The sequence below is a fragment of the Culex quinquefasciatus genome, chromosome 3, assembly GCF_015732765.1.
Source record: "Culex quinquefasciatus strain JHB chromosome 3, VPISU_Cqui_1.0_pri_paternal, whole genome shotgun sequence".
Taxonomy (NCBI): domain Eukaryota; kingdom Metazoa; phylum Arthropoda; class Insecta; order Diptera; family Culicidae; genus Culex; species Culex quinquefasciatus.
Window position 1 is genome coordinate 28,964,254 of NC_051863.1, and position 21,639 is coordinate 28,985,892.

Here is a 21,639-nt window from a genome sequence, read left to right on the forward strand (position 1 = left end):
CACGATAAAAACCATTTCTGATCACTTTTTTTCATTTTAATGCAAAAAAATATTGACAAGACAAATTTTTTTTGATGGATCAACTATGGTCCCTGGACCGCGGGGTTAATTTTTCCAAATTGATTTAAAAATCATTTTTAAACTCTTTGTGGTCGTACAAAAGGTCATTGTACTCAGAAAAATAAGCTTTATCGCTGTAAACAATAATACAGTAGTTGTTCGGTAACTGGGCTGAGAACGTAGCCCAGTCACCGAATGTTGCTCGTTTACTGGGCTGAACGGAAAATAACGAGGGAACCAAAGATGCATAATATTTTCCAGATGAAATGTAAAAATAAAAGTTACTCTAATTTATTTACAATGCTTACTTTTAATATTTCTTCAATTGTTACTTGAAATGAAACAAAAGTTTGAAAAAAGTTTTTTTTATTTATTGAATATGATTTTTGCATCCATTAACCCCTCGGTCATTTTGGTTTGTTTTGGTTTTTTGACGTTTGTCTGCTTTTTAACTGGGCTACGGCCCAGTTATCGAGCGCCCAGTTAAAAAGCAGCCCAGTTAAACAACGCCCAGTTACCGGACAACTACTGTATCAGCAATCTATGCTTTATTTTAGGACCCTATTGCGTCTGAAAAAAATCGGAAAAAATTGGGCATCCCTGGGCATTCGCCCGAAAGTATGCAAACCCGCATGACACGAGCACACTATAGTGTATACACACCTTGTACTACCTTACCGACGCCACACTTTCATCCCCAGGGAGTAGCCGTGACAGCTGTCAACGCAACCATCTGGCAACACTGCCGTGTCCCGTTGCACTTGAGAACCTGCTGTATCTCCTCATCGTCTCATTCTCTTGCCAACCTTCGAACGTGCCGGAAGTGCAAACCCAACCTGCTGCCTTTAAAATAGAACGGGACTTGAAGTGAAGAGTGGGGTAAAGAAAAAAAAAAGGAAGAACAAGAGTGAATTGAGTGTGCCGCGTTTGGAACACGCCTCATCCGGGACCACCAGCGAGGACACCCGTTACGTAATCACCATGGAGGCCGCCCCAGCAGCAGCAAAGCCGGAAGTGAACGGAAATCCGTTGCCACAGCGCCAGCAAAAGAACCAAAATCAGCAAAAGCAGGGTGGCGCAGCAGGAGGCGCTGGTGGTGGTGACGGTGGCAATCAGGGCCAGCAAAATCAGCAGCAGCAGCAGCAGGGAGGAGGAAACAAGAATCAGAACCAGAATAACCGCAATAGAAACCGAGGCGGTGGCGCAAACGGTCCGAACCGTGGTGGTGGTGGTGGCCGGAACAATTTCGGTAACCGCAACAACCAGCAAGGCGGTGGAGGACAGGATGCCGGAAACGGCGAGGGTGGAAATAACCAGCAGCAGCAGCAGAATAACCAGGGATTCCAGAACCGGAACCAGGGCGGTCCCAAGAACCGCGGTGGACCCCGGAATCAGGGCGGCGATGTGAGTAGAGTGGCGTTTTTTCGTTTGTGGAAAAATTGGGTTGGCATTTTTCAAGATGGCGGCTTCTGGGTGGGGGGGGCAACTGCTGATGGTTGTACACGCACGCGTTCCAAGATGGCGAAGGCCGACGTCGTCATGTCGTCGGTTTGGTTGGTTTTACTTTTCAACAGTTTTTATTGCATTTTTCATATAATTATTTTATTATTTTTGGTATCGTTGTACTAGCATAGTTAATCGATTTGAATTAATATCATGAGCTTCCACCAAACAAAAGGCGAAAACCAAAGTAGTTATGCCGTGACATTACCAGCATAGCGTTGAATATCGTAGTTCATGTTAGATTATTCCATCGAGATGTTACTAGAAATTGTGTATACGAAAAATTCCTTTCAACATTTACGTAATTCTAGGTACTTGCAGTTGACGTCCGTGGTAGAGAAGTGCTTTTCCGGTTGCTAATTATTTGCATACTAGGTATTTGACCTCCTCGTCCGTGTTAGGGAAGCGCTTATAAATTTAAATTTTGCTAATGTTAAATATTAAGTAAAAAAACTGCTGGATAAACTCATAGTAACTTTTGAAAAGGGCGAAACCTTGATGTAAGCTGCATTGTTACATCCAAGGATTCGACTTATTGAAAATCTACAACGGAAATTTCGATTCGAATGGTACAATTTGTTAAATTTTGATTTGTCTGCCAAAAGATAGAAGCGAAAGAATATATTTCAAGTTACTTTTCAATAGGCCTTAAGCTTCATTTGTAAACAAAGCTATTTATCGAACGGCACTCGATTTATTTAAGAATTTAAATTCTGACCATGAACTTACTTTCTGGACCAACATTTGTTAGGGGCGGTACGACAACGTAGTTCAACGGTACTAGAAAATGGACTATTTGTTAGGTAAACCATTTTTGGAGCAACATTTGAAAAAGGCGCATTAGCATTATGACCGTTGCGACCATTTGCCAAATTTCGAGACCAGCTTTTGTTTGACACCTTGAATTGGGCGAAAAGCCCGCTCTTTTCTCATGTAGCACCATGTTTTGCTTCAATATTTTATGCATTCTGGTTACTTGAAGTTCACGTCCGTGTTAGAGAAGATCTATTTTGGTGACCTATTTGGTTAATTCCAGTCACTGAAAATGTACGTCAGTGTTAGTAAAAAAATCTAATCAAAATGTGCATCAATTATGAAGTTTAAATTTTTCTGAATTAAGAAATAAGCGATTAAAATCTTAACTTACCTCACCCTCCTCTGCCTTGGAAATGCCGGTTGAATAATGTTTAAAAACGTGTTAAATCAGAAACTCAACTTCATCGTAATTTTTTTTTTTTTTGCTCTTTCTAGGGCGAGGGTGGCGGTGGCTTCGACCGGCGTCGCGCCAACAACGAGCAATACTTTATCGGCGAGAAGCTGCGCCTGCTGCAGGGACCGCTGCTGGACCTGCCGGCGATCGAGTCCACTGAGGAGGTCAAATTCTCCGGCCGCAACCGGCTGTACATTGGCAACCTGACGGCCGACGTGACCGAGGAGGAGCTGGTCGAACTGTTCATGCCGTACGGCGAGATTACCGAGATCTTCATGAACAAGGAGAAGCTGTACGCGTTCGTGCGCGTCGACTTCTTCTCGAACGCCGAGAAGGCCAAGCGCGAACTGGACGGGACCTCGCGCAAGAACCGAATTCTGCGGGTTCGATTTGCGCCCAACGCGACCGCCATCAAGGTCAAGAACCTAACGCAGGACGTCAGCAACGAACTGCTGTACAAGGCGTTCGAGGTGTTTGGCCCGCTGGAGCGTGCCGTCGTGCAGGTCGACGAGCGCGGCAAGTCCACCGGCGAGGGTATCGTCGAGTACAAGAACAAGCCGAGCGCGATGGCCGCCCAGCGGTACTGTTCGGAGCGTTGCTACTTCTTGAACTCGTCGCTGCGTCCGTGCATCGTGGAACCGTACATGTACCAGGACAACAACGCCGACGGTCTGCCCGAAAAGTCGCTTAACAAGAAGATTCCAGAGTTCATGAAGCTGCGACAGGTCGGTTGCTCAATCTGAACTTGTAGAATGCATTGACTAATAAGTTTCCTTTCGTTTATCCTCTCTCCCTATAAATTGCAGCAAGGACCGCACTTTGCCGACCAGGGTTCGTTCGAGCACGAGTACGGCCAGCGCTGGAAGCAGATGCACGATCTGTTCAAGCAAAAGTCCGACGCGCTCAAGCGCGAGATGGAAATGGAGGAGGAGAAGCTGGAGGCGCAGATGGAGTACGCCCGCTACGAGCACGAGACCGAGCAGCTGCGAGAACGTATGTTACAGTTATCGTTATTTTTCTAGCCGTGTGTCCTCTAGCTCCACAGCCCCGGGAACTCTTCGCCAAGCAAAAAAAAAAACGCGCGATTTATATAGTTTGTTGTATATGTTCCTTTTTTTTTTGTTTGTTTTATCCGCATCATAATCGTGAAACTAACTCTATTCTGCTAGTATTTAATGTTAAGTTCATTCAAGTATATTTGTGATCCATTAAAAAGTCTGAGACAGTTTTTACCACACACATACACACACGCGTTGTTTGTACTAAGTTTGCCAAAAAGCCCCAGTCTGCGCGGTTCACCACTCTCTCGCTCTCGGCTGCCCCCCCTCCTTAACATTCCGTCCCGATCTGTTGTGCTCCGCCTGGCCCTGTGATCACTAATGTCTTACTCTATTATTTTCTGGTTTTGCTGGACACACGCAGAGCTCCGTATGCGCGAGCAGGACAGCGACCGCCAAAAGGCCGAGTGGGAGATGAAGGAGCGCATGGCGGTGGAGAACAAGCAGCGCAACGAGATCCAGATGAAGCACAAGGTCGAGGAGATGCAGAACCTGATCAAGCGCACCGACGAGGAACTGCACCGGCGCCAGCTCGAGAACAACGTGTTCATGCAGGTAAGAAGAGCCCCCCCACTTCGAGAGCTGGCAGTTTACTAACGTGAGCGCTTTCTTTCTCGTTCACCCCAGAACCAGCAGATGAACCTCCTGGACGGCATGGATGACAACCGCCAGGGCTTCGGTAACATGCGAGGTGGTAACAACTTTGACGCCGGAATGGTAAGTCGATTCTTTACTCCAAGATTGGCGCGATGACGCGAATGCGCGACTAACGGGAAAAAAAACTTTTGTCGTCGCCACTGCAACGATTTATGCAGAAATTCGAACCGATAGTTTCCATCATCTCGACAACGAAAAAGTTTAGAATTTTACTGGTTACTGCAAGTGGTCAAACTTGGCGCTTCTTTATGTTTTTCGTACTCTTATCCACCATGAACTGGTTGACAAAAACCAGCTTGAATTATTTTCCACGCGAATTCCATGTTTGCAACGATTGACGAACTGTTCTGTGATGGCGATTCGGGAAACTTTTGTACTTGGGGGGTTGTTATTTTCTGTTTTCTGACAAAAAAAAGGTTTTTTATACCTTCAGATACCCAATTTTCTTGGCAATCTGATCAAATCAAATGATTTTCTGTTAAGTTAGTAGATGGTGTCTTTCACTTTTGGAGCAATGATGGCTCTGAATTCAGGATCCAGAAATAGTAAATTGAAATGATAATAATAATCACTATATGCAAAATGCTTGTAAAAACAATACAAATAAAACCATTTTCAGAATGTTTTTCTAAAACAATCATGGCCGCCAATAGGCCGATCAGGAATGATGCCTTTCAGAGCCTTAAGAAAAATATTTAAAAAGTCCAGTTGAAATGAACGACGAAACAAAGAAAAACAAAAAAAAAGTAACTTTATCAAAACTTTTTATTCGTAAAATCGCGGTAACTCGTGATGGTTACAAGCAAACCCCTCATATGTATGTATCAAAATGTTTGTAATTCGACGCCAACATTTCACTTGTACAAACAGCGTACAAACCATGCGTCTTGAGAAAAACGCATTTGAATGTTGAGCATCCATTTTCAATTACCATTTTTATATAAAAGCAAAATAAGATGTTCTAATGATAACAAACGATGAAAAACGTTGCTTTTATTGATACTTGATCATCCAAATTCAGTAAAACATTATTTCCGTAATTTTATTTGAGAAAAACAAACATAACATCTTTTGAAATCACCAACGTCTATATCATCCTGCTGTCATTGAGGGGGACGCTTTGTAATGATTCGTTTTTCTTCGCCGAATGTACATGGCGCTTTGTTCATGTTGCTTTTTTTTCGTCACGAGGTTCATGTAGTCTTTTGTTTGACAGGTTGACAGGGCTATATAAACAGGGACTGCTGATGGCAGAGATATTGTTTATGTTACTTTATTTAAAATCATGATTAAACAGACTTTACTGAAGTAACTTTTGCTCATTTTTGGTGGAGAGGTAGCTTATTAGGAGTACTTTCAGAATATGCAATAACTCCGAAAGTGTCAAAATGTACATGATGCCTTTTGAATTTTTGCTTTTTTTTATGTCTTTTTGATTTTTTTTTTTTTAAATATGAATTTTCCCTTAAAATTATATGTTCAAAACATGTTTTAGAAACATTTGTTGTATTTTTTCTATGAAAAATAGGTTTTTATTTCGAAATTTTGAATGCGCCATCAAATCGGACGTCCAATTTTACATAAAAGTCCCTTTGACACCAAATTTCCATCTTTTTTCCCATCTTCAAAAATGAAAGGGGTCGTACCGCCCCTCCGTCACGAGAAATCAAAAAACGGACCTCGGATTCGTGATCAGGGACAAACGCTACCCCTTAGGACAAAGTTCACGGAAATCGAAGAGGGGTCGGGGCAACTTTTTACGATGAGTTGGTAGAGAATTAGGTATTCAAATATGTTATTACTAAAGGAGCTATTAGACTATGGCAAGCAAACATACAAACTCGCACTTTTTGTGTTAAACAGTTTGCCAAACTCGCAAACAAAGCCAAATGTATGCAGGCCGACGTTTCTGCAGGCAAACAACCAAAGCAGACAAACTGTCAAAAAGTTTGTTTGCGAGTTTCTTTGTTTGTTTGCAATACAGTACTTGTTTGGTAACTGGGCTGAGAACGTAGCCCAGTCACCGAATGCTGCTTCTTAACTGGGCTGAACGAAAAATTACGAGGGGACCACCGATGCATAATATGTTCCTCAAATTAATTTACTATGCTTACATTTCAAGTTTCCTTGTTTGTGACTTGAGATTTAACAAAATTTTGATTTTTTTTTTATTGAACATGAAATTTGCATCCATTAACCCCTCGGTCATTTCGATTTGTTTTGGGTTTTTGACGTTTGTCTGCTTTTAAACTGGGCTACGGCCCAGTTATCATTAAAACTCATTAAAACATCATCATTTATTGAAATCTACAATTGGTGTTTGCACAGAGTGAGTGAGTCTGATCAAAAGTCGTAAAATTGCGTGGCCTCCGTAAAGGTAAGGACAAAATTGTCCATTTGGCCCAGTCGCAGACGCAGAAATTTGGCGTTGGGCCTTCGTTACGGTAGCAGGCGTTATGTTATTAACGTCATGATTCGAATTCCCGGACGCTTCGAAACCCGGACACTTCAACTTGTTTTATCAATTATTTGGATATAAGTTATGAATGTCAAAACTGTGTTATTTGATTACTTCTAACACCAGTTAAAGTTTGTTTGAACGCTGTAGTTAATGCCAAAACAATAAAATAAAACAAAATCATAAGTTTACCAAAAATGCGAAACATTTCAACGGAAATATTTAATAGGCGTCCGAAGCACCGGGAAAGCAAAGCAGAAATTTATGTTTTTGATTTCCTTAAATTCTAGCAAATTTTTATATAAACTATCGATTGTTTTGATGTTAACAGCTTATTTGAGGCTTAAAGAATGCCATTCACTAACATTTCAGTCCAAATTTGTGCGATTCATAAGCAAAATCGAGTGTCCGAAATTCGAAGCAAAAGTGTCCGGATTTCGAATCAGCTTTTATCAGTGTCCGGGATTCGAAGCACAACAAGTCATTTTAATTTTCAAATTCTGATGAAAAATTGTTTGAAAAGACATATTTTGCATGCATTCTCTTAAAACTGACTGTTTATCACTAGCGTGTCCAGCTCTTTGAGGAAGGTGGGACAAGAATATGGACGTTTTGAAAAATACGTCATTTGTGGACACCCCCTGACCAAATTTAGAACAAATTTCTGAGGATGGTGGGGCAGTTGCCCCATGTTGCCCCACCCTGTGCACGCTAGTGCTGTTTATACTAAATCCTGATGATATTTCTACATTTCCAACTTATTACATGTTTTTTTGCCAGCTATAACAAAAATTATATGCTACTAAGTGTCCGGATTTCGAATCATGACGTTATCGTGCGTTATGTTTTTTGAACGGATTCATTTGAGTTTAAAGAACGGTATGCAGATCGGAAGGAACGCGGTCAAGAAATGTTGCGTGTTTAGAAATAAGGAAATTATAAAATTATGAAATTATGTAATAATGTAATAATGGAATAATGAAATAAAGAAATTAGGAAATTTGGATGTTAAGAAATTGATCTAATATCTCAAGGAAAATTATGAAGTTAGGAAATTTAGTAATTGGGAATTTTAATAATTAGGAAATTAAGAAATAAGGATGTTAGGAAATGGAGAAATTAAGAAATTTGGAAGCTAGGAAATTGGGAAATTTGGTAATTAGGAAATTATGAAATTAGGAGGTTAAGAAATAAGGAAATTATGAAATTATGTAATAATGAAATAAAGAAATTAGGAAATTTGGATGATAGGAAATTGAGAAATTTAGGAAATTAGAAAATTAATAAATTGAGCTAATATCTCAAGGAAATCAGAAAATTATGAAAATAAGAAGTAAGGAAATTTATTAATTAGGAATTTTGATAATTAGGAAATTTAGAAATAAGGAAGTTAGGAAATTAGGAAATAAGGATGTAAGGAAATTGGGAAATTTGGTAATTGGGAAATTAGGAATTTAGTATGTTAGGAAATTGGGAAATTTGGATGTTATGAAATAAGAAAATTTGGAAATTAGGAATTTAGGAAATCAGAAAATTAGGAAATTAGGAAGTTAGGAATGTTGGTAAAAAGGAAATTTGGTTATTAGGCAATTAAGAAATTAGGAAGTTAGGAATTTAGAAAATTAGGAAGTTAGGAAATTAGGAAGTTAGAAAATTTGGAAATTAGGAAATTGTAAAATAAGGCTGGTACAAATGTTTAAAAGTTTTGCTTAAATTCCTAAGTTCTTAAATTCTTTAATACCTAATTTTTAAAGTTTTTAAATTAATTAATTTTTAATTTTAATTATTTATGTATATAAATTTGTAATTTTGTATTTTTTTAAATCTTTTGATTTTTAAATTTTTGATTCTTAAATTCTTTAATTTTTTAAATTTTCAGATTCTTAATTTTTCATTCCAGATTTTTTTAACTTTGAAAAAAATAGAGTTTCTGAACGTTATAATTTCAAGGTTTTCGTAAATTTGTATTTACGAATTTCTATATTTCTGATTTTTTAAACTTTTGGAATTTCGACTTGTACATTCATTTCGAATTTTAACATTTTTGAGCTATTGAATTTATAAAAAAACTTTGATATTAAAATTATGATTCAATTCTGCATATTTTTTATTTCGAATTTCCAAATTTCAGATTTTTGTTGAAATTTTCTTCATTATTAAAAAAAATTCATTTGAAATTTCTAAAATGTTTGTTTTTCATATTTTAGAATTTTTATTTTTGAATTTGTTGTTTGGTTGGATTTCAAAATTTTAGATTATTATTGAATTTTCAGTAAGAACAAATATATTTGTATGACTATTGTCAAGTTTAATTTCACTCTGATTTACTTCATTTTGTTCCCGCCAGTGTGGATCAATCGGACAGCGCAGGGGACTCATAATCCAAAGGTTGCTGGTTGGTACTTGCAATAAATAGTTGGTGACTCGATGGCCGACATCTATGAAGACAACTTTTTTTTTAACTCAATTTCGACCAAAAAATTAAATCTGTCCTTTTAAATTCAAAAGCTTAAGAAAAATCTTTTTGTGACCCTTTCCTTGACCGTTTCTTGGACGTTTTTTTATATGGAGTTTTGCGTTTTCCTTCCGATCTGCATACCAGCCTTAAGCTGGTAGCCAATTTTTTTGAAACCAATTGCTGTCAAACTGTTTTGTTTTAACACGAGCAAATTTTGCCCCTGGCTAAAAATAGTTGTTAGATTAGTCGACGTGGCGTGGCATCCATGAAGTGTTTGTCACCTGTAGAACCGTGGGCGAAAATTTGCCGGACGAGCCGCAATACTCATTACTCTTATCATTCATAACCAAATAGCGAAAACGAATTCAACAGAAAGGGTCAGAAATCTGTGGTTAGAAAAAGATTGGTTCATTGAACCAATATCTCATGCAAATGAGAAAAGGGACTCGATCTCATAATGCTAAGCAATAATATTAAGCTTGAAAAAACTAACATCGCACACATGGAGAGTTGTCTCAATATCGTTGCAAACATGGAGGTTCGAACCAAACATATAAATAGATTCCGTTGCCATTTCCCCATTTTCCGTAAAGTATGTGTGAACAAGAAAACAATTCTCCCAGGATGAACAAACAAACCAAAACAAATGAACGCAAAATCCGTCTTCTCTCGTCCGACCCGACGATATCGTATCAGTCGTCATCGAATTTGTCCCATACGAGCAGCGTTATAAAAATAGTCACAATTCTCATTATGTTTATTTGGATCTCTCTGCCTCTTGTCACTACTGAGGTGACGGACTCGTACCAATCGCTCTTAATTAATCAGCTTTTGTCTAGCTTTAAGCGTTTTGATGAAGTTGGCGGCAACAGCCAGAACGTGCACAGAACTTTCTCCTTAGCTCTGAGTCGGCATGGTACCGCCTGGTGGCCACTTGCGGTACGATTACCTTCTCAGAACGGGACAGTGGGAAGTGCACGGCTGTTGTTTGGGGTGGGAAACAATCTACTCTTTAAACAAGTACGTCGCTTTTATCTAATCTATGAATAATTGCAATCTGTTATGCAAAACTTGTGTGACCGATGGTTACATGCATCGTCGAGATATCATCACAAACTGAAATTGTTTTTGATATATTTTGCTACCATCCCTATCAGCTTTCGATCAGTGATTTTACCCTGAGGGCTAGATGTCCTTTTACGAACCACCGTATTTTTTAAATGGAAAACATTTTAAGCTCTAAGCAATTATCTTATAAACAGAAACAAGTGTCAGATCCACACAAGTGGATATTATTTTTAATATTCCATTATTCTAATCGTATGATCTATCTTATCAAGATAAAACTATTAACTGAAAAAAAATAATAATAAGGAACCACATTTCAAAACAAACCAACCTTCTCGCATCCTGCTCGTGTGACATATTCGGATTGAAACGATATCTTCGTGTTCGCCCCTCATTTTTTTTGCAAACCGGTCTCTTCACCATCGCACTCGTGCTGTTTCTCCTTCTTACGAACACATACTTGGTCGGTTTCTACCGGTGCAACTGACGATACACAAACCTCGGATATCGTGTTGACCAGCGAAAGCACAAACCTGGAAACACGTTCTCCCACTCTCTCTCTCACTTTCTCGACCCCCCCTCAAAATAAGTCCCACCCGCTAATCTTTAATCGTTATCCATTTATCCAATTAAATTGTAATTCCACTAGGAAATTCGTGATTATGACCACGGTCAGAACAATAGACAGTCACGCTTCGACGACGGCGGCATGCAGCAGCAGCAAGGAGGTGGCGGAGTGAACCAACGTTTGGGCAATTCATTCAATGCCGGTGGAAACAATCGCAACTGGATGAGCAACAACCGCGGAGGTGGTGGCGGCGGCGGCGGTGCCAACAATGACGATTTCCAGAGCAAGCGAAGACGCTTCTAAGCTTGGAATCTCGCACAGATACGCCACAAACTCTGTGTTTCGCACGACGTCCACGTGGCAGGGCAAGCGCGTGTTGACCTGATTATGTTTGAGCCGCTGTTCGCCCTCCACCTTCTATTGGTCTCGCCGTTACGTGGTCCCACTGGAGGGAACGGATTACGTGCTTTTTTTTTTCTTCTTGACAACAAACATTCTGGCGGAAGCCGACATCTCACCCACGGTACAATGAAGTCAATTGTATCGATCTACGGAGGGTCTCCCCCAGAATCATTGTGACCCAACTTTTGCATACATACAGTTTAAGGACATTATTTTACACGTTGTGAGATTCAACACCCTTTTTAAAAAGACAGTTTCGTGAAAAACCAACGGTACAAAGCTATTTTCTACGAGAGGGCGGGCTTCATTTCGAAACGTTTGAAAAGTGGATTCTTGGGCACCATTTGCCGCTACACAACTGTTGCAAACACATTTAAAAAGAGTGCGCGACCACCTGCTGGAGCAGCTGTCTGGCACGGGTCACATTTTAGCAAGCAGCAAACACACATCCAACACACAAATCACCGTAACAATTGAATAAAAATAAAACGTAACTTATTATGTCACTTGATATGTGAAACAAATAGAGATAACTGCTACGGCAGCAACAGTAATTATCATATTCTTAAACAAAAACAAAAAATCTTTGCAGCTGAAAAGCGTCAGCAAAACACATTAAAAAAATCATTGTAAAAAGCACCATGCAAAATGCCACTCTGTGGGCAGGAAAGTGTCATTCGCCGCAGCGAATAATTTGCGTTGTATTAACAAACAAATCACACACATTTTTTTCTGGCTAGTGCGCTCCACAGCAGCACATCGACGGAAAGAAACAGTACTATTTATAAGGCAAACAAAAACATTATTTTTAAATCTAGATTGAACCCTGTACGTGTAAGTTTAAAGAAAAAAAAAATACCTTGAAAAGCACTGTGTAGTAATAATATAAAGCAATATTCATTGCGAATAATAACTAAGAGTTTTTTCGTCCGATTATTAATTCTTGTAGGGAACACGTTGGCATTGCACAGCATGGAAGATTGCTGTCTATTTTGCACGTACTTGACTATTAAAACAAGCTTTCTTTTGAACAGTCAAGATCGTGTAAAATAGTAGCACACATTTGGCCACAGTCGCAAGTCGAAATTATATTTGCTAAGCATTTAGGATAAATTTGCGGCTGTAACCTTTCCGCGGAATACGTAAATGCCGAGCAAATATCACTAAGATACTGTCACAGACAAACAGACTAAAATCATTCATTGAATCAGCAAATGTCGACGCCCGACATCAGGTTCTTGTTGTTGGATTTTACTCAATGTTTACGTCTGTTTGTCTGTGATTCCGTTTTTCACTTAAAATTAAATTCTTTTGATTATTTTTGGTTTCTACTTTTCTTGCTTTAATATTTTTAATTTTTTTTTTTGTGAAAAATGCAATAGATTAAATTAATTTCATGAGAATTCTTTACGCCCCAATTCTTTTTCCTTTTAAATAAGTTACTCAGTTTTTTTTATTATCGTTTCAAGTTAAAGTTATTTCGATTTTCATTCATAGTACAAATCCTTCTCACAAGGGCAAAAAAAAAATCGATACGCCAATTGTGTCATCTCCGAAAATGTTAACTAACTTAAAAGTTTTCTTCCAGGATTATTGAATACTTCAACGATTTGGACTGCGCGGGTGCCAGTATGTTGTTTGTGTGCGTGTGTATGTGTGTACGTGTGAAAATGTGTGGATTGTGTGCATGTTTTTTTTCTATGACTCACGATTTTTCTCGGTACGTTCCAGACACGATTATTCAAAGTTCTCGCGAGAATTTCACTCCGAATATCGAATCATTTTGTTCGATGTCTCATTTTGGTCTTCGACTCGACCTCAAATTTTACCCCAAACAATGTTTTAATCCGGATAATCGTTTATTCCTCAAATCTGAGCTTTAAAAAAAGAGGTTTCTAAACTTTAATTCTTCTTTAATTACATTTCCAGTATAAAAAAATCTATGTCTAAGGCACAAATGCTTCCATTTCATTCAAGGCGAAAACAATTTATTGTTCGCTGTCCAGAACAAGCTTTGCGCAATGCCACTCAGAAAAATATCACACTGATTTTGTGGCAAAAACTCAAAGAAAAAAACTTTTTATAATGTTTATTTAATATGGCCAATTCAACGCAAGAAAAAAGTCATGTTTTTGCTAGAACTGTTATGTACATTTTGACATATTTTGAATTATTACGTATTCTAAAAGTACTCCTAATAAGCTACCCTTCCACATGAAAAAAGCATAAAGTTACTTCAGTAATGTTTGATTAAGGGTACACAGCAACCAACGAAGTTGTTGTCTTCTTATTCCAAAATTGTCAAACTTACGGACCCAATCCTGCAACAACCTGATTGTAAAAATAAATAAACTTTGTTGTAAATTGTTTTGTAAACAGCACTTTAAGGGATGAACCAAAAATTCTATCGATGGTTCCCGTAGTTTTGGAGATACTAAAATGTCTGTAACAAAAATCTTGGTGCAAAAGCTCTGCTTGATGGTGTACCGTTAATAATGGTTTGAAAAAAGTTGATCGTGCTAACTTGTCGCACGTTGCTTTTTGACGTGAAATCTCTTTTACCAGTTGTCGCACTGACGTCAATTTTCAGGCTGTGTCAAGACAGCCCGACAAGATTTAAATTTCTTTCATACGAAAAGTGACAAAAATGCACGGAGTTTTTTCGGTTTTCATTGAATATCCGATCCGATTAACCGATTCTGCGTGATATACAAAAGTGATATTATTAAAAAAAAAACAATAGGGGAAATATACCCTTTCTAATCAAACACCTATCTTCGTCATATGAAGAGTTTGATGCTCGATTAAAGCTCCAAAAATACTTTTCAGGCTATAAACTTACCAGCAACAGCACCGCCTCGAGTAAGCACGCAAATGTATGCCACTTACTGGCCAAAAAGATCAAATTTAATGCACTTTTGATCATAATTTCTATTTTGCGAGACCATTTCTCATCATTTTGGTGGCACACACATCCACACGCAAGATGAGAGGTTAACTGCTTAACGAAAGTCGCCATCAATATATTTTCACTTGCGCTAACGATTTCAAAGCGCTTAAGATATAAAGTTGCTTCCAACTATCGGCAACATGTTTTTTTGCACATTAGTTAGTCACTCACTTGAAAAATAATCCCGAAACATGCAAATAATTAGCAAGCGCCATCCAAAAAACAAACGCGCCAAGTCTTTTGACGTTTGAATTTTGACGACCCATTCCAATCGAAGGCTGAAGGCCGAGCGAGAAGCGAAGGCCAAATAAAGAACAAAGGGTGGGCACCAACACCACCAGCAGTGCCTGTTGGAGTGAGCCATTCGTTTGATTAGAATACATTTTAGAAACATTTTTTTTCAAATTCTTGTAAAAGAAATAGAATAACTTTTAGTAAATGTGAAAATAAACAGAAATGTTCACAAAAAGTAACTCTACTCGCTGGTGTACTTGGTTTTAGAAAATTTCAAGGAACACTCCAGATTATCCAGCATCATTCAAACACGGCCGTTTATTTGGCTTAAAATGGGTATATTTCCCCTACTTAGAGGTATTCCCATTTTTTTTTTAATTATTTCGCAAAACTTCTCATTTTGACGAACAAATGACGCTATATTTCTAATGTTGTATTCAGAAGACTGAATAACAATAAAAATTACGCTTTTTAAAGTGGTCTCTAAAAATGTAAGATTGCCGTTATGTGTACCAGTAATCTAGTTCTTTTGGGATTACAGACTAAAGTGGATTTGGTACTTTTTGTTTGCTAATGTCGTTGATATTATAACTTTTTCGTCACTATCCATCCGCTAATGGGGTTTCGCTGCTGATGGGACCTTTTGAAAAAGTCTGCTAGAATTGTTGATTCGATACTAACATGAATGCTGAGATAACTCTGAACGCGCTTTAATGAGATAGCTCTGTCTGGGAAATTGTATGTTTTGAGTCTGGTTGTATTTTTTTCGTTCTTGTATTGGTTGCTGGTGTTCTTTGTGTGTTAGTCGTCCTCTTCTGCGTTGTGGTTTCCAGCTATCAAAGGGAAGTCCGTCCGTATTGCGCTGCCTCCAACTGTGATATGTACATAAAAGCCGGAAACATAATTCCTTAATGGATTCTCCCGCCCCATCGCACACACTCGTGTGTGGCGTGTGTACGAATTGCTGAAAAAAGAGCCCTCAAGTCTAGAGAACACAACATGTTAAATAGGTAATTGACTAGTTTGTAATATTTCTTTGTAATTATTTTATTCTCTAACAATCAACCAACTGTATCTTCTCACTTTAGAATAAAGTGAAGCTAAAACCAAGAACGGTGTAAAAGAATAATCGTCATAGACAAAACAATGACTCCAGGATGTCAAAGCTTTCGACATTTAAATCCTCCTATTTTCAAATCGGAAAAGTTTTATGTTTTTGCGTGAAGCATTTAAATCAATAACTTTTAATTAAATTGAGAATGTGGAATTAAATTGAATCTGGTAAACTACCCCTGATCGCAGAATTGTCCCATATGCATTTTCATCGCTTTGAGTTATTGATGCAGTTTGGTTCAAATCTCTTTCAGAAAAGCCTCAACATCTAGTACTTAGTTCTAGAAATCAGGAGGAAATCCATTTTTTTCGTGAAAACTTAACACGAAGCCTTAAGTGTGGGACAAACTTCAAATGCGTTTTTCTCAGCATGCTGTCTTTGGATATGGGACATTTATGCGAACATAGGCAGTAAATTAGATATTAGAAAAAAAAAAATCCACATTGAAACATGCAAGTTTCATCAATAATAATCTATGTACGATTATTTGCTAACCAAATATATTAATAAAACAATAATTGCATTCCTACTTGTTCTAAATTTGCTTAAAAACATCACTCTTATTCATGTATCATTCGGCCGTGTTTCCATCTAATTTGTCGAATTTTACAGTTAGAAAAACTTTTTTGCGAAACATTTGATGAAAATTTGCATGCTCACTTGCTTCAAAAATTCAAAGTGTTGATATGCCAACATTAGAGGCCCGGTGAAAATAAACGCTTTGCCCCTAATCTAATGAGAATTTCTCATGTCCTAAAGTGTATACCTCTCTGTTCAAGAGTCGGTAAAAATAGGTTTGCTTTTTTAAGTTTTCTTATTGAACATAATTTTGTTACAGTTATGTGATATTTGTATTTTTTAAACAATAAACTTTGCCGAAATCATTTACAGTACATCATGATTTGTTAAATAAACTTGAGTTGAGTTATATATTTTTTCAAACAATTTATGTATAAAGTAACATATGTAATCTATACATTAATATAATTTGTTGTAAAACACCTAAGGGCGATGCAAATATTTAAAAAAGTTTTTGTCCCTCGGCCCTGGCCGAGGTCAAGGGGGGGGGGGGGGTTTAAAATGCATTTTACACTAGTTCAGTTGTTTTGCAATCATTAGTTTTCAAAAAATCTAAGATCTGACAAAAACAAAAATTGTATCGAAAAAAAAAAAGATTTTCGATGCGAAATTTTCAAAAAATCATAAGATTTTTTAATAAACCCAAATGTGCTAAAAATGATTTTAAACGCAGAAGAATGTATTTTAATTTGATTTCAGCTGGTTGCGCTTGAATTTTCATTGAAATTTTGAAGTTTATTGTAAAAATATTTTTTTTGCCCCCTGATTTTTCGGGCCAATTTTGGGCCCCCAAAAACAAAAACTTTTAAAAATAAATATAAACAAATAAATCATTGTTTTACTGTCAAAAGTACTCATGAGAGAAGACATTCAACTTGTTTGAATACAATAAACGGTTGTGCATTACTATTTAAATAAAACATAATTCACATGATGTTTATCTGTACCAACAACTCTTACTTACTCCAAGCATCATAGCGACACTTGATTTCGAAAACCTCGTGATACCTTGGCATTTGATTTTAAACCATTCTATTTCCGTGCAAGAAGTTGGTGCATCAACTTCTCCTTTTTATCCAACCACCATTATTTTGTCGTTTTGCTAAGGATATCCAATTTGTTTTTGGGAAGAAATATATTTTTTAAATAACGCTATGATGCAACATCTTGTGAAAAAAAAATCATACCATTTGGAAATCATGTGAATTTCTCCGAACTTCTTTTTTGTAATGCACACCACAACTAAAAACTGTTAAAGATAGTTATAAATAGTTTTGTTTTGGAATTCTCAACTACCTCAAAATACAGTTAACTAGTTACCAAGCTTTGTTTCTAGCTGAAATGATCTTCATTACTAATTTAACTTTGGTTCGTTGCAGGGACTGGCAAACCTAAGGAATCAATTCCATCGGAAATCCTCTCGAAAGGTGAGTAACGATAAGTTTTAAATTCGTTTGCATAGTTTATGTTTTCTTATGATGATAATAATTACCGTTTGAGCACTTATGATAGTAACAACTTGGCTGCAAGTAAACTTCGGTTTATTTGTCTGATTTAACTTATTCGTCTTTTGCAATGATGCAATTTTATGTAGGCCCGATTTAATCAGGAAACAAATGTTCTCTTCTTTCACAGATTTTCTGAAAGCGGGCAAGAAAATGAAAAACCTCTTGAAGCTACCTCACATTTCGACGCACTTGTTCAAGTACTGATCCCGATTCGCCACTATAGAAGAGAGAACCTTAACTTAGTGTACATAGCTAATGCAGAGGAGATTCCGCCACGGATTCCGCCGGGAATGTGGTGTCGACTAGGGGTTCTACGCAGTTTAAAGGTACGGCTTGTTGATTGTTTTATAGATTTTTTTTTTTGCCTAACATGATGATAACATTGGTCCGTGTTTATGAACTTCTTTGATTAAACTTTTTTTTTCAACCACTTCTGATTCGTTTCACATCCATGATCAGAATAGAACAACACTTTTTGTTTGTATTTTTCTAACAATTGCATTTTATTTCATTCTAATTTCTAGACAAACGTGGAACACCCACCGTTAGGCTTGGACTTTAGAGAATGTTGTTTGAAATGGTAAGTGAAATTTATTTTTGTTTAAATCAACGCAATGTAACGAACACACACACACATGATGATAATAATTACCGTTTGACATTCAGCAATGATGATTATCATTTTGGCTGCAAGTAAACTTTTGTTTATTTGTCTGATTTATATAAAAATATAAACAATAATTGCGTTCTGGCACTACAATTTTTTCAATCTGTTATACTAATGATATTTTTTTCTTTTTTACAGACAACGCTCGATGAACCACGCTTCTAAAGAGCTAACCGTCCAGCGGGTTATGGTAAGTGAAAACGTGTAACCGTTGATTGTTTTTACCCACAAATGATGAAATTAATTGGTCCGTGTTGATGAATTTTGTTTGATTAAAGTTTACTCCAATTACTGATCGTTTCACCAAAGCTTCTCTATCAAAGTTAGTCGTAGAAGTTCAAGTTTAACTCTTTTTCTTTCTTTTTTAAAAGGTTCGACATTCACAATAAATGCATCGGATGCACACGGAAGGATGCTGCCTAAGAGGTGAGCTTATTAAAACTGTTTTGACAAATTTAAATTCAGCAGTGCATTTCATATGATGATAATAATTACCGTTTGAGCACTTATGATAGTAACAACTTGGCTGCAAATGAACTACGGTTTATTTGTCTGAACAGGAAATGCAAATGCTGTAGAGTTTCTCAAATTAAATTAAAAAAAAAATCATTAAATTACTTATAATCATTTCGTTTTTGTCTGGTTTCAGAATATTCGCCGTAGCAATTTCAAAGATTCGATCCGTTAGAATAAAAGGTAAGTTTACAAGGCAACACCTAGTTAACTAAAAATTTTCAAATGATGATAATTTTGGTCCGTGTTTATGAATTTAGTTGATTATAATTTAACTTCCAAGTAACTGAATCATTATTATCAAAAGCATGACAACGATTTAAGTTATATTTTTTACTAAACATTTTTTTATGTTTATTTGTAGAAGATTGATCTGGAACCTAACGAGGACTGACTAGCTGAAGGTTAAGCAAGGTAATAGCAATTTACACATTATCAATGGTTCTCGAGTATTAAGCATGATGAAACCTATTTAAATTTATGTCTTCTTTTCCCGACTGAATCAGTCTGTGATCGATAAAATTAATCTCTGAATCGGCAACACAATCTAAATAAAAAGACTATTTCTCTAAATGATATTAAAAGTCTAACTCATGTTTCGTATCTTTACAGAATGCTGCCGGTCAAAGCTCGGAACTGCCACTTCGCTTCTACATCGTGAAAATCATCAATAGTACAAAAAAACCTCAGTGATATAAAAGCCTTGTGTTATCGAACAATAATAAAGAGAGACAAAAAAAAAGCCAAACTATTAACGTTGTAACATCTGTTTATTTATTTCTTTGAAAGAAATCCATGTTCCACCCGAATCGATAGCCGGTTTCTCCGGAGAGAATCAGACTGTAGTATCTTACAAACTAGTTAAGAGTAATCTTATAATCTCAAGGTTTGGCCTCCAATCCCCACGGACCAGCTACTCAAACAGCCAATCGCGAAGAGCCCTGACCACCGGCCGCAGCCGTCTTCGGCGGTAGATCCGTGCGCGGTCGTCGGAAGAGCAAGATGTGCGGTTCCGGCACGTGAATCTGAAATAAACTCCAAACTTATATCCTCCCACAAAGCAAAGTGTAGTTCGTTCTCTTACCATGTACATTTCCCAGCCGGGGCTCTGCTGCACGCCCAGGTTCCGCCACTCCGTTTCCGTCATCAAGTGCGACTTGGGAACGTTGCGGGCCAGGTCCTGGGGCAGTATGACGTGCCGGTACTCGTACACGTCGTCGAAGTACTTCTCCGAGTACTGGATCTGGTCGGATGGCATTGTGGGGCGGCGGCGGAGTTCTGGGATATTCGGCGGAAAAAAAATGTAATTTTTTTTCGGAAGAACAACGGTCGGAGAGCAAAAAGTCTTTTGTTTACAGAATGTGCGCGTTTGGGTTTGACGTTTGTCGCTCCCTGTGACTGAGGAGGTCTCGGGTGAGGGAAGTCGATAATGTAGACCTCTCTGATGAAGTGCTCGCGTCTCGGTCCGATTTTTAATTCACATTCGTGAAATTGGGTACTAAAGCCCTATTTCAATTTTTATGTATAACGGTGAAAAACACGATCAAAAACCATTTCTGATCACTTTTTTCATTTTAAAGCGAAAAAAATAAATGACGAGACAACATTTTTTCGATGGATCAACTATGGTCCCCTTGTAACGAGCTGTCAAGTAGGAACTTTTCTGTCAAGAAGGACCGCGAGGTTAATTTTTCAAAATTGATTTAAAAATCAATTTTAAACTCTTTGTGGTCGTTCAAAGGGTCATTGTACTCAGAAAAATATGCTTTATCGCTGTAAACAATAATATCAGCAATCTAAGCTTCATTTTAGGACCCAATTTTCCGATCTCTTCGAAAAAAATATTTTGAAAATTTTTAAATCAAGACTAGCATTTCAAATGGGCGTAATATTCAATGTTTGGTCCATTTAAAATGTTAGTCTTGATTTAAAAAAATTAAAAAAAAAATTCGAAAGAAATCTCGAAAATCAAAAAATAAGTATTTTGGGAAATTGAGTTTTAGTGAAAAAAAAGTTGATTGAAAAATCTGCAAATTTTTTTTCCGTGTACCTTTTTTTCTCAAAAGTCCTCAACAATACCTACAATTTTGCCGGAGACACCATATTGATCAGAAAATTCACTCAAAAGTTACAGCTGTTTGAATATTTACGTACCATTTTCGTATGGACAGCAACCAAAATTGTATGGAGACTTATGGGTGAACCAAAGACGCAAAAAAGCCTATTTGTTCATAGGAAAGGCCCCCATAAAGTTTGAGTCAAATCAAAAAATACAAAAAAAAAATAATAAAAATGGTCGAAATCGGCCGATTTCGTAGAGAGTTGCTCTTATATGGAAAACTATAGTTATATACTTATAATGATGCAAAATGCCTTCTTTTGACGTTAGGGAATACTTGGACAAAGTTTCATTCAAATCAAAACAATAAAAAAAAAAACAAATAAATTATTAACGGCTTTTTATTCTAATTTTTAAAAATATTACCGAATTTATAACACCACCGCTGAAAACTTCATTTTTTTCACTCTCTTCTGGCAGCACTTTCTGCTATGGCATAAAAGATTGAGGGCATCTCCAGCGCTGGGGTGCAAATCCAATTTGGCTCATGAATACCGAGATCAAATTTGCCAC

At 37.3% G+C, this 21,639-nt stretch overlaps 2 protein-coding genes and 2 non-coding genes across 5 annotated transcripts; 3 read left to right on the plus strand and 1 right to left on the minus strand.

Annotated features, from left to right (window-relative positions):
- Positions 1 to 837: 837 nt before the first annotated feature.
- On the plus strand, positions 838 to 19,755 carry LOC6038156 (hrp65 protein). 2 transcript variants are annotated; one of them, XR_005278188.1, is made up of 13 exons: positions 838 to 1,464; positions 2,815 to 3,498; positions 3,580 to 3,766; positions 4,196 to 4,386; positions 4,459 to 4,548; positions 17,699 to 17,746; positions 17,955 to 18,153; positions 18,352 to 18,407; positions 18,633 to 18,684; positions 18,866 to 18,920; positions 19,144 to 19,190; positions 19,372 to 19,421; positions 19,620 to 19,755. XR_005278188.1 is itself a non-coding variant. In XM_038259563.1 (6 exons), the coding sequence occupies exons 1-6, from the start codon at positions 1,042 to 1,044 to the stop codon at positions 11,341 to 11,343; spliced, it is 1,797 nt and encodes a 598-aa protein (XP_038115491.1). In that variant the 5' UTR covers positions 838 to 1,041; the 3' UTR covers positions 11,344 to 12,359. The 2 variants fall into 2 exon arrangements, 1 of the variants encoding a protein (XP_038115491.1); XM_038259563.1 differs by lacking the exons at positions 17,699 to 17,746; positions 17,955 to 18,153; positions 18,352 to 18,407; ... (3 more) ...; positions 19,372 to 19,421; positions 19,620 to 19,755 and adding an exon at positions 11,122 to 12,359.
- LOC119770890 lies at positions 18,723 to 18,794 on the plus strand. Its single transcript, XR_005279049.1, has one exon. It is a non-coding gene; the product is annotated as a small nucleolar RNA U18 (small nucleolar RNA).
- Positions 19,230 to 19,302, plus strand: LOC119770891. Its single transcript, XR_005279050.1, has one exon. It is a non-coding gene; the product is annotated as a small nucleolar RNA U18 (small nucleolar RNA).
- A 3-nt stretch (positions 19,756 to 19,758) lies between the features above and the next one.
- LOC6038155 (cyclin-dependent kinases regulatory subunit) lies at positions 19,759 to 20,401 on the minus strand. The gene is made up of 2 exons (XM_001847936.2): positions 20,092 to 20,401; positions 19,759 to 20,032 (listed from the first exon to the last, which is right to left on the minus strand). The coding sequence occupies exons 1-2, from the start codon at positions 20,263 to 20,265 to the stop codon at positions 19,925 to 19,927; spliced, it is 282 nt and encodes a 93-aa protein (XP_001847988.1). The 5' UTR covers positions 20,266 to 20,401; the 3' UTR covers positions 19,759 to 19,924.
- Positions 20,402 to 21,639: the final 1,238 nt, after the last annotated feature.

Bases quoted from the DNA above. Each gene is read 5' to 3' on its own strand.
- LOC6038156 (XM_038259563.1), top strand. From the start codon at position 1,042: ATGGAGGCCGCCCCAGCAGCAGCAAAGCCGGAAGTGAACGGAAATCCG. The intron at 3,767-4,195 runs GTATGTTACAGT...GGACACACGCAG, and splicing joins GACCGAGCAGCTGCGAGAAC to AGCTCCGTATGCGCGAGCAG. The intron at 4,549-11,121 runs GTAAGTCGATTC...TAATTCCACTAG, and splicing joins ACAACTTTGACGCCGGAATG to GAAATTCGTGATTATGACCA.
- LOC6038155 (XM_001847936.2), bottom strand. From the start codon at position 20,265: ATGCCATCCGACCAGATCCAGTACTCGGAGAAGTACTTCGACGACGTG. The intron at 20,033-20,091 runs GTAAGAGAACGA...AGTTTATTTCAG, and splicing joins CCGGCTGGGAAATGTACATG to ATTCACGTGCCGGAACCGCA.